Below are 13,262 nucleotides of genomic sequence, written 5' to 3' on the forward strand. Positions count from 1 at the left end.
CTTGGGCCACTTTCACCTGGGCATGCGTGGTGATTTGCGGTCACGTCCGTGGAGTCATGAAGGTACTGTGTACGTGCAGACAGGACTCATGGCCCGCAGCTTCTGATACTCAAAATGCTGGTTGGCATGAAGGACACCATCCATCCTCCGGCTCCAGGCGAAGTGCTGAGAGGTTCTGTGCTGTCCCACCGACTATGTTCCGCGGGCTGTGCCTTTCCCCCCCGAGACTCTCTCCATCACTGGAGGCCTGCACCTCCCGCCCCACTTCACGGGTTTTGCCCATCCCCCTGCCCCCCCCCCCCGCAACCACCCGTTTATTCTCTGTATTTGCAGGTCTTGGTAGACATTTGAGAAATACAAAGGAAACCTGTGAGGTTGGACTCACCTCAGCCCCGCTCTGGCCCCAGGTCTTCCCCAGCAGTTCTGAAGCGAGATCCCCTGGGAGGGGATTTTATTAGGGATGCTTCCCCGCCCACAGCCTCCCGAATCCCACAGCCTCCCTAATCCAGTCAGAATCGGATTTCACGCTGCCCGTTAGTGGGACTTTTCTCACAAGTTAGAGAAGTAATTGTATCTCGAAGGTGTTATTTTTCACAATGTTGCCATAAAATCATTCTAGATTAGATGTGGAATATTCCCTCCGCTGGTGATAAGAATTGGAAGCAGGGTTACAATTTTTTAAAAAAAATGTGTCATCGTTATTGATCTTTGTACACAAATGAGGCCAATTTCAAATAATTTTGATCATGACAGTGAAACCCCCCATTTTGAGCCAGAAAATTGGTTAAGCCTACTGAGAAGGCTCTCCTAAAATCCCACTTACTAGACAGTCTCTTCTTCAAAAGTGTTTCTCCACAGACGTGAGAACCCTTGCTTACAAGGTCGGAAAGCAAGGCCCAAAACTGATCCCTGATGATGAGTCGGCCACTGGAGGTCCTGTTTTATGTGAGTTACAGAATCAAAGATTAAAGGTGTTTCACGTATTAGTGTTTTCCTTCCATCGCAACATAGATGAGAGGAGATAAGACACGAGGAGACATTTCTTTTCAAACATGGGCCAAACCTGTTCCTTGTGGTATCAGAGGACTCACTGGGGATCTTGGATTGAAACCTGGGCACAGCAGGGGGTGCGAGGGCTTTAGATGGTGCCTAAGTGATTATGTTCAATATCGTTCATTTCATCGATCCCTTGTTGGCACTTGCTGGAGATCCTTACCCCATGTCATCCCAAGCAGAGGCGCGGGGCCGGCGGACATTTCCCACCCGTGCTTTCCCACCTCCCCGAGTTCTAAACGTGAGCTTCATCACTGTTGTCCCTCCTGGGCGCCAGCCTGAAGGGCATCCCGTGTAGACAGGGGCAAGGCCTCTGTGTCTGCTCTTCATTTTCTCACAAGACACTTGACATAATGGTGTTTTTTTTTTTTTTTTCTTAGACCTGTAGGGAAAAAAAGAAATCTCTGTAATTCTAGTTTGTGGTCGAGTGGTTGGTTTGGGAAATGGGGATTGGGCAGCACCAAGGGAACCCCAAAGTCCCAATAGTTCAAAAGTGATTCTGTCTCGTGTATCTGGTGTTGCTTCCTTCCTTTGTTCTAAAACATTTACTAAGTAGTTAACTATCGTGAAGCAGGGTCCGTGTTAAGGCGAGCCGTTAATTCAGTCCCAGTTCCAGAGTCGGGAAAGATTTCTGTGGGAAAGTTTTATCAAGTAGAGAAAGGCATAGAATAAAGCAGGTTAAGTGAAAAGGGGCTACGTGGGCCGCGGGGTCTGCCCATTTGTGAAAGTACTTCTCTCCACAGTGGATAGGAGCCTGCATGGGGCACAGACAACACTCCCCTCATCATTTCGGGTGACCCGAGCAGTGTGCCGTGTGGGCGTATCAACCAGATTCCAAAAAAGCATGCCGAGAGCTCAGTTTTGCGCTCTGTACCCTGGATGCTGCCAGGTTCACGTCGGGATGCCACTGGGAGGTGGACGTGAGAACCAGCCACGAGTGGGCTTGTGGCATTTGTAGAGAATTTATTTCCCCTGTGGGGATGTCTGAGTGTCTTCAGGAGTTGGATTCTGGGCTATGAATGGGAGTGTCCACCACAGGGGCCCCACATGGCACCTGGTGAGGCTGCTCCTTTGGAGATCATTTTCTTATTTCAACATTAGCAGTGGCTCTCTTACCTTCCCCTTTACCCAAACTTCTGGTCCCGAGGTAATGCAGGTCCAAGCTGATTGAGGAATAATGTATTTGCTAAGTAATCACATTCTACTATGGTCCACAGTAGGGTGAAATGGAATTCAGCCGTACATTATCCCCTTGTATGAGATCGAGTCCTCCCCTGGTATTACAGCCAATGAATGACTAGAAGAACATCCCTTATTGTCATCTGACTTTGCTGCACATTTAAAGTAAAAAATGTAAGTGTGTAAAAAAATCATTTAAAATATTTTTGAGGGGCGCCTGGGTGGCTCCGTCGGTTAAGCGTCTGCCTTCGGCTCAGGTCATGATCTCCAGGTCCTGGGATCGAGCCCCACATCGGGCTCCCTGCTCCGCGGGGAGCCTGCTTCTCCCTCTGTCCCTCCCCCCACTTGTGCTCTCTGTCTCTCACAAATAAATAAATAAAATCTTTAAAATATTTTTGAAATTCATGAAGATGAAAGAGTCATAACGACAGCTCAGAAATATAAATATAAAATACATATATTTTCCCAGTGAAAGTTGAAGTTTGGTTTTTGTTAGATATTTTCCTACTTATTTTGTCCTTGATTCTCCATATATGAAAAGCCCAGCCAAGATTTGCTTTGTGAGTCACAGCTCTTGCACTTCTAACCACCTCTGATAAATGAAGTAGTTATAAAAACCTGATTCCGGTCAGCTCACACCCGTCCCCCAGGTGGCCCCCTTGTGCTTTCCTGTTCTGACGGAGGCTTCCCGCCTCCATCCTACTTTCTGAAACACCCTCCAGAGGTCCAGGACTCATCTGATACCAGGACTGCTCCGTTTAGCAGAAGTTCATGTCTCCTGGTGCCTTGGGACATCTTGACTATCCGCTCTTCCCAAGACTATTTAAAGTCACCGCAGTTTAAATTCACAGGCACATAATGACCCACCCTTCCTTCTGCCTGGAAATATTTAAGCATGTTTGATCTGGCGAAACTCCGATGAAGGCATGGCCGCCTGATTGTTCCTTCCTAGCAGAACCTTTCCTTTGGTCCCATGACAGCCATTCCTCCACCTTGTGCTGCCTGCACAGTTTGTGAACCTTCCTAGAATCGGGCTCTGCAGAGCTTTGTTGTTCATGTTCCTTATTGAGATAGCTGCTCTGGAAAGCCAACACCCTCGCCTTTGTTGCTGACATTAAATCACAGAGTGTCTGACACATCACCGCAGTGGAATGAAGGACAACCTAAGTTAATGGCTGGCACTGTGATCTAATCATTTATACTTGATTTACTCACTTAATCTTTCAATGATTAAATTTAAATTTTAAAGTCAATTTGGTCTCTTTTTCATGTTTCTTCCCCCCACCCCTGGATTTTTATCATCCAGACAAAAATCTCTCATCCCCTGGAGGCCATCCAAAACAAAAATTACGTCATAATGAACAGGTATCTCTCCAAAGAAGACATACAAATGGCCAACAGACTCATGAAAAAGTGCTCGACATCACTGGGCATCAGGGAAATACAAATCAAAACCTCAATGAGATACCACCTTACACCAGTCAGAATGGCTAAAATTAAGAAGTCAGGAAATGACAGATGTTGTGAGGATGTGGAGAAAGGGGAACCCTCCCACACTGTTGGTGGGAATGCAAGCTGGTGCAGCCACTCTGGAAAACGGTATGGAGGTTCCTCAAGACGTTAAAAATAGAGCTACTCTACGACCCAGCAATTGCACTACTGGGTATTTACCCCAAAGCTACAGATGTAGTGAAAAGAAGGGGCACCCGCACCCCAAAGTTCATAGCAGCAATGTCCACAACAGCCAAACTGTGGAAAGAGCCAAGATGTCCATCAACAGACGAATGGATAAAGATGTGGTTCATACACACAACGGAATATTATTCAGCCATCAAAAAACCCGGAATCTTGCCATTTGCAATGACGTGGTTAGAACTAGAGAGTTTTATGCTAAAGAAAATAAGTCAATCAGAGAAAGATAATTATCATATGATTTCACTCACGTAGAATTTAAGAAACAAGACAGAGGATCATAGGGGAAGGGAGGGAAAAATAAAGCAAGATGAAATCAGAGAGGGAGACAAAACATAAGAGGTTTAATCATAGGAAACAAACTGAGGGTTGCTGGAGGGTTGGGGATGGGGGGATGGGGTAACTGGGGGATGGACATTAAGGAGGGCACGTGATGTGATGAGCAGTGGGTGTTGTATGCAACTGATGAAATTCTACCTACTAAATTCTACCTCTGAAACTAATAATACACTATGTGTTAATTAATTGAATTTAAATAAAAAACATTCTGGAAAAAAATTACATCACAATGGTCTATAGAAAATGACTTTCTATTTCTTCCCAGCTTTATTGAGATATAAAGGACATGTAAGGTTGTGTAAGTGTAAAGTGTACCACGTGTTGATTTAATACATTATATTTTGCAACATGATAACCGCCACAGTGTTAGCTGACACCTCCCTCCCGTCACATAATTATCATTTCTTTTTGGTGTTGAGAACATATAAGATTTCCTCTCTTAGCAACTTTCAAGTATATAATGCAGTATTAAGAAAAATTGCTTTTTGAATCATACATAGAAGCATGGGAAATTCCTCTGAGTTTTGGTAAGGCATGGTAAAAGGGAAATATTAAGAGTACATGCAAATTGGGGCACCTGGGTGGCTCAGTCATTAAGCGTCTGCCTTCGGCTCGGGTCATGATCCCAGGGTCCTGGGATCCAGCCCCGCATCGGGCTCCCTGCTCCGCGGGAAGCCTGCTCCTCCCTCTGCTTGTGTTTCCTCTCTCGCTGTGTCTCTCTGACAAATAAATAAAATCTTAAAAAAAAAAGAGTACATGCAAATTATTTGTGGTACATGTCTCGGGTGTAGAGATTACATTTCACGTGAAGAAAAAGAAGGAGAGCTTTGAAAAATAGATTCAGGGTTGACACAAATGGAACATAGTATAGGGTCACTGGAGGATACAGCAACAGGTTCCTGAATGCCAGCCTGAACCCCAGGAGAACCGAGACCCTATCATTTTACTCTGGGTTGAATCTCAGGGTTCTGTAAAGCGCTTATTGCCATTGAGCTTTATTCTTTATTTTAATGCCTCATTTTTCTCCCCATATAAATAATAATTGTTCCTTTGCAAAAGTTTCCAAACCTGAGATAAGCAAACAAAAGAAAATACGAAATGTATAAATAAAATATCAAACAAAAAAAAATGGTCACAGTGGAATATCATTTCAGTCTATTACAAAATACATGGGTTTTAGAATTTTGGAAAGTCAAAAATAGCATGAAAATATACGTGCTATGTCAGGATCCATAAACAACAACAAATTTTTTTAAAAAGATTTATTTATTTATTTGAGGGTGAGTGAGAGAGAGACAGGAGTGGAGTGGCAGAGGGAGAAGCAGGCTACCCGTTGAGCAGGGAGCCTAACTTGGGGCTCGATCTCAGGACCCTGGAATCATGACCTAGGCTGAAGGCAGACGCTTAACCAACTGAGCCACCCAGGTGCCCCACAACAACAAATTTCTGTAATTAGGAGTAGTATATTTGATTTTTTATTATGTTCATTTAGCCAGCATATAGTACATCATAAGTTTTTTTTTAAAGATTTTATTTATTTATTCGACAGATAGAGAGCACAAGTAGGCAGAGTGGTAGGCAGAGGGAGAGGGAGAAGCAGGCTCTCCGCTGAGCCGGGAGCCCGATGCGGGACTCGATCCCAGGACCCCAGGATCATGACCTGAGCCGAAGGCAGACGCTTAACCAACTGAGCCACCCAGGCGCCCACATCATAAGTTTTTGATGTAGTGTTCAATGATTCGTTAGTTGCGTGTCCCGCCCAGTGCTCATCCCAACACCCAGTCACCCCATTCCCCCCTCCCTTCCGTAACCCTCAGTTTGTTTCCCAGAGTCCAGAGTCTCTCATGGTTTGTCTCCCCCTCTGATTTCACAATCTTCAGTTTTCCCTCCCTTCTCCGCTGGTCCTCTGTGCTATTGCTTATGTTCCACATATGAGTGAAACCATATGATAATTGTTTTTCTCTGCTTGACTTATTTCACTTAGCATAATCCCCTCCATCATCTTCATCATCACCATCATCACCATTTTTATCACCATCATCACCTTCATTACCTTCATCATCATCACCATCTCCATTTTTATGGAGGTGGGGGAAATACAGTGAAGTTAAGACACTTGCCCGTGGCCACAAAGATAGCTTGGAATAGAGCCTAGGTGACTGAGTGTGGCAGGTCAAGTGCTTAACCACTTTTAACCTTCTGTGTCAGATCCTGTGGTAGCTACCAGGGAATGGCACACGCAAAGAAAGAAAGAAAGAAAGAAAATCAAGACGACTCAGTGCTCTAATGTGAGCTGTGACCCAGCTAAGAATGGTTTAGAAAGTCAGCATGAGGTCAACATTTTGGTGGAGGGTGTCTGGGTTAACCAATAATCAATATCGTGGAGGGAAAAGATCCACTGAGTCTCTTGGCTCAGTCTCAGCAGACAAAACTAAGGTGTACCTGCACACTGATCCGACACAGACTTCTTTAAGCCCCACTGGGGTCAAGGCCGCCTGAGAGGCACCGCAGTGGAAAGGGTGAAATTTGGGCTGACAAAGCAGGAATGGTCTCACCTCTAGCCTCCACCCTGATGTCCTCAGGTATCTTTGAGAAGGGGAGTAATAATACTACTTATTTCAGAGGGCTGAAGAAAATCAGATGTTGCATGAAATGCCCTTAGCTATAGGGCCCCTACATTAATAGCATCCAATTAATGTTAGAGACAGTGGGGACAATTATGACAGCTAATAGCACCGATGGTGATTAGAATAAAGATGAGGCAGAACTTGCACAAGATTTAGTGATGAGGATAAAGGGGCATCAGTAGACACCTGTGCTGGAATATTACTCAGCCTTAAAAAAGGCCATCCTGCCGTGTGCAACAATATGGCTGCATCTGGAGGACATTATGCATAAACCCGCCACAGAAGGACAAACACTGCATGACTCCACTTGAATGGAGTATCTCAAATAGTCAAGCTCGCAGAAGCAGAATAGAATGGTGGTGGCCAAGGGCTGGGGGCAGGGGGAAATATGGCGTGATCGTTCAATGGGTATAAACTTGGTTATGCAAGATGAATGAGTTCTAGAGATGTGCCATTACAATATTGTGTCTGCAGTTAACAACACTGTAGTGCACACTGAAGACTTTGCTAAGGCTACAGATGTGTTCTTATCATAATAAAAAAAGACATTTGTAAAATCTAACTTCTGCCTTTTGCATCCAGAGCGAGTTATTTGAAAATACTCATCAATTTCCTCCTATATAAATGCTCCATTCTAGGTGCTCTATGGAAGTTTGAGAAATTGCCCAAGACAGCTTCCCTTGGGAGGTTTATGGTATCTTTGATGGCAGAAGTCAGATATCCAGATCATGAGCAGAGTGGTTCCCGTCACCAGTTTCCATGTTATCCCTCATTGGTAGAGGGAGAAGACCGCCCACAGAAGCCCAAGTGGTTCTATCATACAGGAAGATGCAGCTGGTAGCATCATGGGAATACCCATCAGTTGGTAGCTCTCAGCAGTCCCTGAAGGAAGATCACTCACACCTGAGGTGCAGAGAACATGCCTAAGTGGTTTCACATCACCTCCGGAGTTTAGTCAATCAAGAGTCATGCCAGCCAATGGGAAGGGAGAGATTCTCTGGCCAATCAAAGGTCAAGCACAGCCTTTTAGTGTTAGTTTCCACAGCTGTTGTTTGATGGGGACCAGCCGGGAGGACCAGGGGCCAGACTGGGTGAGGAAGTCTTCTCACTGACCTTTCTTCTTCATTTTTCTCTTTCAACACTGACTGTCGGTTTGGCATGCGTAAAGAACAAGGGAGAGGGGAACCAGAAATGATCAAATCCTGCCCCTTCGATTCCACAAGGATGTATTAACATGAAAAGCATTGAGACTTGCAGATTGTGTATCCTCTGTGTATCCCAACTCTAAATTAGGTAAGAGAACAGAGTCTTCCACCTGAAACAGGCTGCCTGTTTTCCTCAAATGTAATCGGGGACATGGAGAATTAGAGGAACTCGTGTATCATAGAATAAAGGAGAAAGGGTGAACACACCAGAAGCCCAAGAGCTGTTTCTCAGACTCGGTTGGTCTATTGGTTCTGATTGTGAAAATGCACGTAACCAGGGGAGACAAATGAAAAACAGAATTTTGGCAATGGGGAAATTATGAAAGAGGAAAGGCAAGCAGCAGGCAAATCGGAGACTTAAGTCTGAGACCCGTTGCTATGGTAATTCGGTTGATTGGCTTTGAACTAATCTTTTACTATCCAGAAGTTCTAGGACTCCTGACCGTATGTTAAATGACATGTAAGTAACTTTGTTGGTGACATTTGCTTTGTATGGACATCATATCAGAGTGGGAGTGAGCTAGGTGGTGTAATTTTGTGAGGAACATGGCAGGTTGTGCCAGGGACTGTGGTGGCCACAACCAAAGAAAATGGGTGGTGGAGCCTAAAGTCTGCCTGATTAGGTCTGCGAGGTGTTAGGGAGTGTCTGTGAGGCTGTCCTGGGGCTACCTAAGCAGCCAGTATTTGAAAGGGCTTCAGGGAACACTGTATCTTCAAGGGGACGGTTTCAGCTAGAAAAGGAAGGAGAAAGGAATGTTTAGAGAAAAGATTTAGGACACATGAGGGTTTCCTTTTAAAATTGTGGTAAAATATCCACAAAATTGACTATCTTAACCATTTTTTAAGGGCACAGTTTCACGGTATTAAGTTCATTCACATTGTTGTGCAACCATCACCACCATCCATCTCCAGAACTTTCTCATCCCTGCAACTGAGACCACACCCACTTAGTTTATATGCCTCCACCCCAGGACCTCTCTATTCCACCTGCTGTCCCTATGAATTTGAGACTCTCGGGGTCTAACATAAGTTGAACCACAAGATATTTGTCCTTTTGTGTCTGTCTCGTTTCACTGAGCATGATGTTTCCAAAGCTCATCCATTCTGTAGCATGCGTCAAAATTCCTTTTTATGGCTGAATAATATTCCATGGCATGTATATAGCACATTTTGTTTATCCATTTATTCGTTATGGAACATTTGGGTTTTTTTCATGGATGAAAATTTGGGTTGTTTCCACCTCTTGGCTGTTGAGAATAATACTGCTCTAGCCATTGACGTATGATGTAAAATTTAAAAATTTTAATACATAAATAAAACATCTTTTTTGTCCTTTGTACTACAGTAAGAAAGCATACCCCTCCAAATAAGAGGAAAACCCAAATATGCTTTAATGTTTTCTCCCCACTCTTTACTTTCATCTTCTAGAATAAGATCATCGGTGAGTTTAGTGTCTGTTCATTTTTTCCATTATTGAAATTGGGTTAGACTCTACTAAGTATGGGCAGGATTGTACAGCAAAGAAACTCTCATAGGATGCTAGTGGTAATGTAAATTATTATATTTACAAAGGGAAATTGTTGGGCATTATGCTGTAAACATGATGGTCCGTATATGCTGTGACCTAAAATTACAAACCGAGAGAAATGTGTGCTTATTTGCACCAAGGTGCACGTGAAAGTTTGTTCGTAGAAGCAGCATTTATGTTACTAAAAAACCCCAGAAAAACATATAAATGCCAGCCAACTGCAGCATTAATAAACAGTGGAATACTGACGGGGGACTACTATACAAACAATCCAAATGAACCACTTATGTCTACATGGGTGAATCTCACAAATATAAGGACAACCAAAGGGAGACCAGATAGAAAAGAATTTATTGCTCCATTCACCGAAAATAATCATATGACACCGAGCTATCTTGTTTGGAATACATATTTTAAAATTATAAAACACAACCCCTAAAAATAAATATGAAAATAGTGGTGAAATTTTCAGAGATTTCTTCCATGAATTCTTTCTTTCTTGCTGTTCCCTCTGTTCTTTTTGTTTTTGTTTCTTTTCTTTGGAACTTCAATAAGATGGATGTTGGGATTTCTAGAGTTATTAACAGTATCTAAACATTTCATCCTTTCTCTTTGTGCTGAGTGCTGTTTGAAATGTACTTCCTTGCCCATCATTGAGATGGCTGTCCAGAGTTTCTTCTTTCTGTCCAGGAGCACAGTATATAAGCTGGAGTGCCTTGGGATTCATCTTTTCCTGCTCTTGTTTTGAAATTTGGATTTTTTTCCCTATTAGTCACAGCTCCCTGTTTCTTATCTTTTTTTTTTTTTGAAGATTTTATTTATTTATTTAACAGAAAGAGACAGCGAGAGAGGGAACACAAGCAGGCAGAGTGGGAGAGGGAGAAGCAGGCTTCCCGCCGAGCCGGGAGCCCGATGCAGGGCTCGATCCCAGAACCCCGGGATCATGACCTGAGCTGAAGGCAGATGCTTAACGACTGAGCCACCCAGGCGCACCCCTGTTTCCTATCTTGCAGGGATTCAGCAAAACATTCATGCCCCAAAGACATAGCTTTAGGTTTTTGATATATTTTTAAAAGATTTTATTTATTTATTTGAGAGAGCTCAAGTGAGCATGAGCGGGGGGGAGGGGCAGAGGGAGAAGCAGACTCCCCACTCAGCAGGGAGCCCGATGCAGGACTCGATTTCAGGACCCTGGGATCATGACCTGAGCTGAAGGCAAATGCTTAACCCACTGAGCCACCCAGGCGCCCCAGGTTTTTGTAATTTTAAAGTCTTCATAACTTAGTGAAGCCAGGTCAGAAACTGTTCTCCTTTAAGGAATGTTCAGTAAACATGGTCTTTTGAATTTTAGTTGGAAGCTCCCACAATGACACCAAGTCAACAGTCAGCTTTTCTCAGAAGCATCCCCAGAGATACACACAGTGGTGGGCCCTGGGACAGAACTATTCTAACTCCTTCTTCCATGGCCCAGTGATAAACTTCAATGCTTTATTATGGTTTTAGGTAATTACACTTCTCCCTGCCAACTGGTTTAGTGTAAACTACATTTTTAGTTGCTAGCACTGAATTCATGTGTACGGCTATGTGGAAAAAGAGGAAGGATGAAGTGAAGCTGGCCAGATATGTTTTAAGCAGGAAATGCAGGATATCAATAATTCTAAGCCACTACCAACTGCTGAGATTTATCTCTGTAATCACGTCATTCTCCCTCAGGTACTACTTATTCCTTGTTTTTGAAGATTTTTTCCCTCTGGAGATTTCCAAACTCACAATCCCAGGACAAGTTGACTGAATCCCTTTTTTCGGACTTTGGCTTGCTGTGGTACCTGGAAGAGCCCAGAAAGGAAGAGTTCTGGAAATTTAAGGTGCTCCTCAAACAAGAGCCTCTGCAACTTGACCTCAAGCCAATCCCGTGGACTGAGTTAAAGAAGGCTTCAAGAGAAGATCTAGCGAAGTTGTTGGACAAGGATTACCCAGGAAAGCGGGCATGGGAGGTGACCCTGAACCTATTTCTACAGATCATTCGGCGTGACCTCTGGACAAAGGCTCAGGAGGAGATCAGAAGTAAGTGTAGGGTGAAGGGGCAGTGACCTATGGAGGAAGGTTGGTCTGCTGGGAGCTTATAAGAATGAAGGTGATGTTATTGAGTTAGTGGTCATCCTCCATCAACTGAGAATGTGTTGTGGGTTGAGGGAGACTTGGAGGTCATGGAGGAATTGCACGCCAACTCTGAGCATACATGGGCTAGTGATGAACTGTGGATGGGTAGTGTCCTGCTCATCTAAGGGGTGTCTCCCCATTTTTAGGCAGTTCCTAAGCAGCAAGCCACTGTTAGGTCAGCTTGCCACATGTCCATAAGTTTGGTCTGAAAGGACATAATGTGCCCAGATGGATTTAGAAGGTTCATTGCTCACCCACAACAGGAACATGAGACTCATGCTCATGTCCATTCCTCTTAACCCTTGAATCTCTCAGCAGGGGTCTATGGAGGTGCGCTCAGGCAGATCTGGGTCATAGGAACCTAGAGAGTCAGAGATCCTGATCTTAGGTGATGGCTGCTGACAGCCCTGTCCGCTGCCCTCCAGAGACAGATACTAGCTTTTTACCCTAGCATGTCTCCAGAGAGTGAGAGACATCTCTGAATTTCTCCAGAGGGGGAAGAAAGACCTGTTTTTAGAAACAAATCTTCCTTTGCCCCAGAGAGAGGAAGGACCATTGGTACATCCCAAGAATGTTTTCTAGTCATACATCCTTGAACAAAACCATTAGTGCCCTTTGCTTGGAAGGCATGCAGAAATTCCTCACCTAGTGTGGCATATATTTCTCCGGTGCAAGGTATGATCCTTGTCATATGATCCTTTTGTAATTTTGTTGACCTCCCGTAATGGCTTGCCTTGAACATGGAAGGTACATCACAAGGGCAGGTTGAATGCATTATGGTTCAGGGGTCGGTTTCTGAAATTAACCTGCGGTCAGCATGGTGGAACAGAAATAGCTTATGGTTTCAAGTCAGACAGATGTGGGACAGACACCTGACCCTGATATTTATTCACTAGTGCAAATCAATCAAGTGAAACATTCTCCCAACACTTTTTAGGTAAAGTGGGAGTAGAATGAGTCTTGATGGGTTATTGACATGGAAGACATGGTATCGGTAGGGACATTCTCAACCCTGGTTCCTGGCAGACACTCAGTAAATGATATAGTGCTTGTGGATTTTTTACTGGGGAGATGAGACCACCCCCCTTCTGGTTTGGAATGGAATTCACACTATGTAGCCTATAACTCTGAGACAGGCTTCCAGTTTTGGTCAAGTGCTTCCATGGACATGATTTTAGATAAATTATGGTCCTAACAAAAACTAAGTTAACGAGACTGGTCATCCGTGGACATGCAGTAGTCTTTACATATGTGCACAAGTAAATCTCTAAGGGTCATTCTGAGTGTCAACGGGTGCACTTTTTAATTGTCTGGTATTTTCTCCCTGCGAACTCAGAGAAACCCAACCCATAAAGAAATCACATGAAGGAAAAATTCCATCTCCTATGGGAAAAGGAAACCTGCCTTCTGGTTCCCAATGATTTCTACAAAGAAATCACAAAGTGTAAGTATGAAAAGCTGCATGCTGCATATAGCACC

At 43.9% G+C, this 13,262-nt stretch overlaps 1 protein-coding gene across 1 annotated transcript in view; it reads left to right on the forward strand.

Annotated features, from left to right (window-relative positions):
* The window catches only part of NLRP9 (NLR family pyrin domain containing 9), a 33,182-nt gene that overhangs the window by 63 nt on the left and 19,857 nt on the right, over positions 1-13,262 (forward strand). The window contains 2 exon segments of the mRNA XM_088027027.1: positions 11,402-11,687; positions 13,120-13,261. Of these exon segments, the coding sequence (XP_087883153.1) occupies positions 11,402-11,687; positions 13,120-13,261 (428 nt within the window).

The sequence above is a fragment of the Eumetopias jubatus genome, unplaced genomic scaffold (genome assembly GCF_037043125.1).
Source record: "Eumetopias jubatus isolate StellerSeaLion01/CBP00866 unplaced genomic scaffold, mEumJub1_p1.0 scaffold_10, whole genome shotgun sequence".
Taxonomy (NCBI): Eukaryota; Metazoa; Chordata; class Mammalia; order Carnivora; family Otariidae; genus Eumetopias; species Eumetopias jubatus.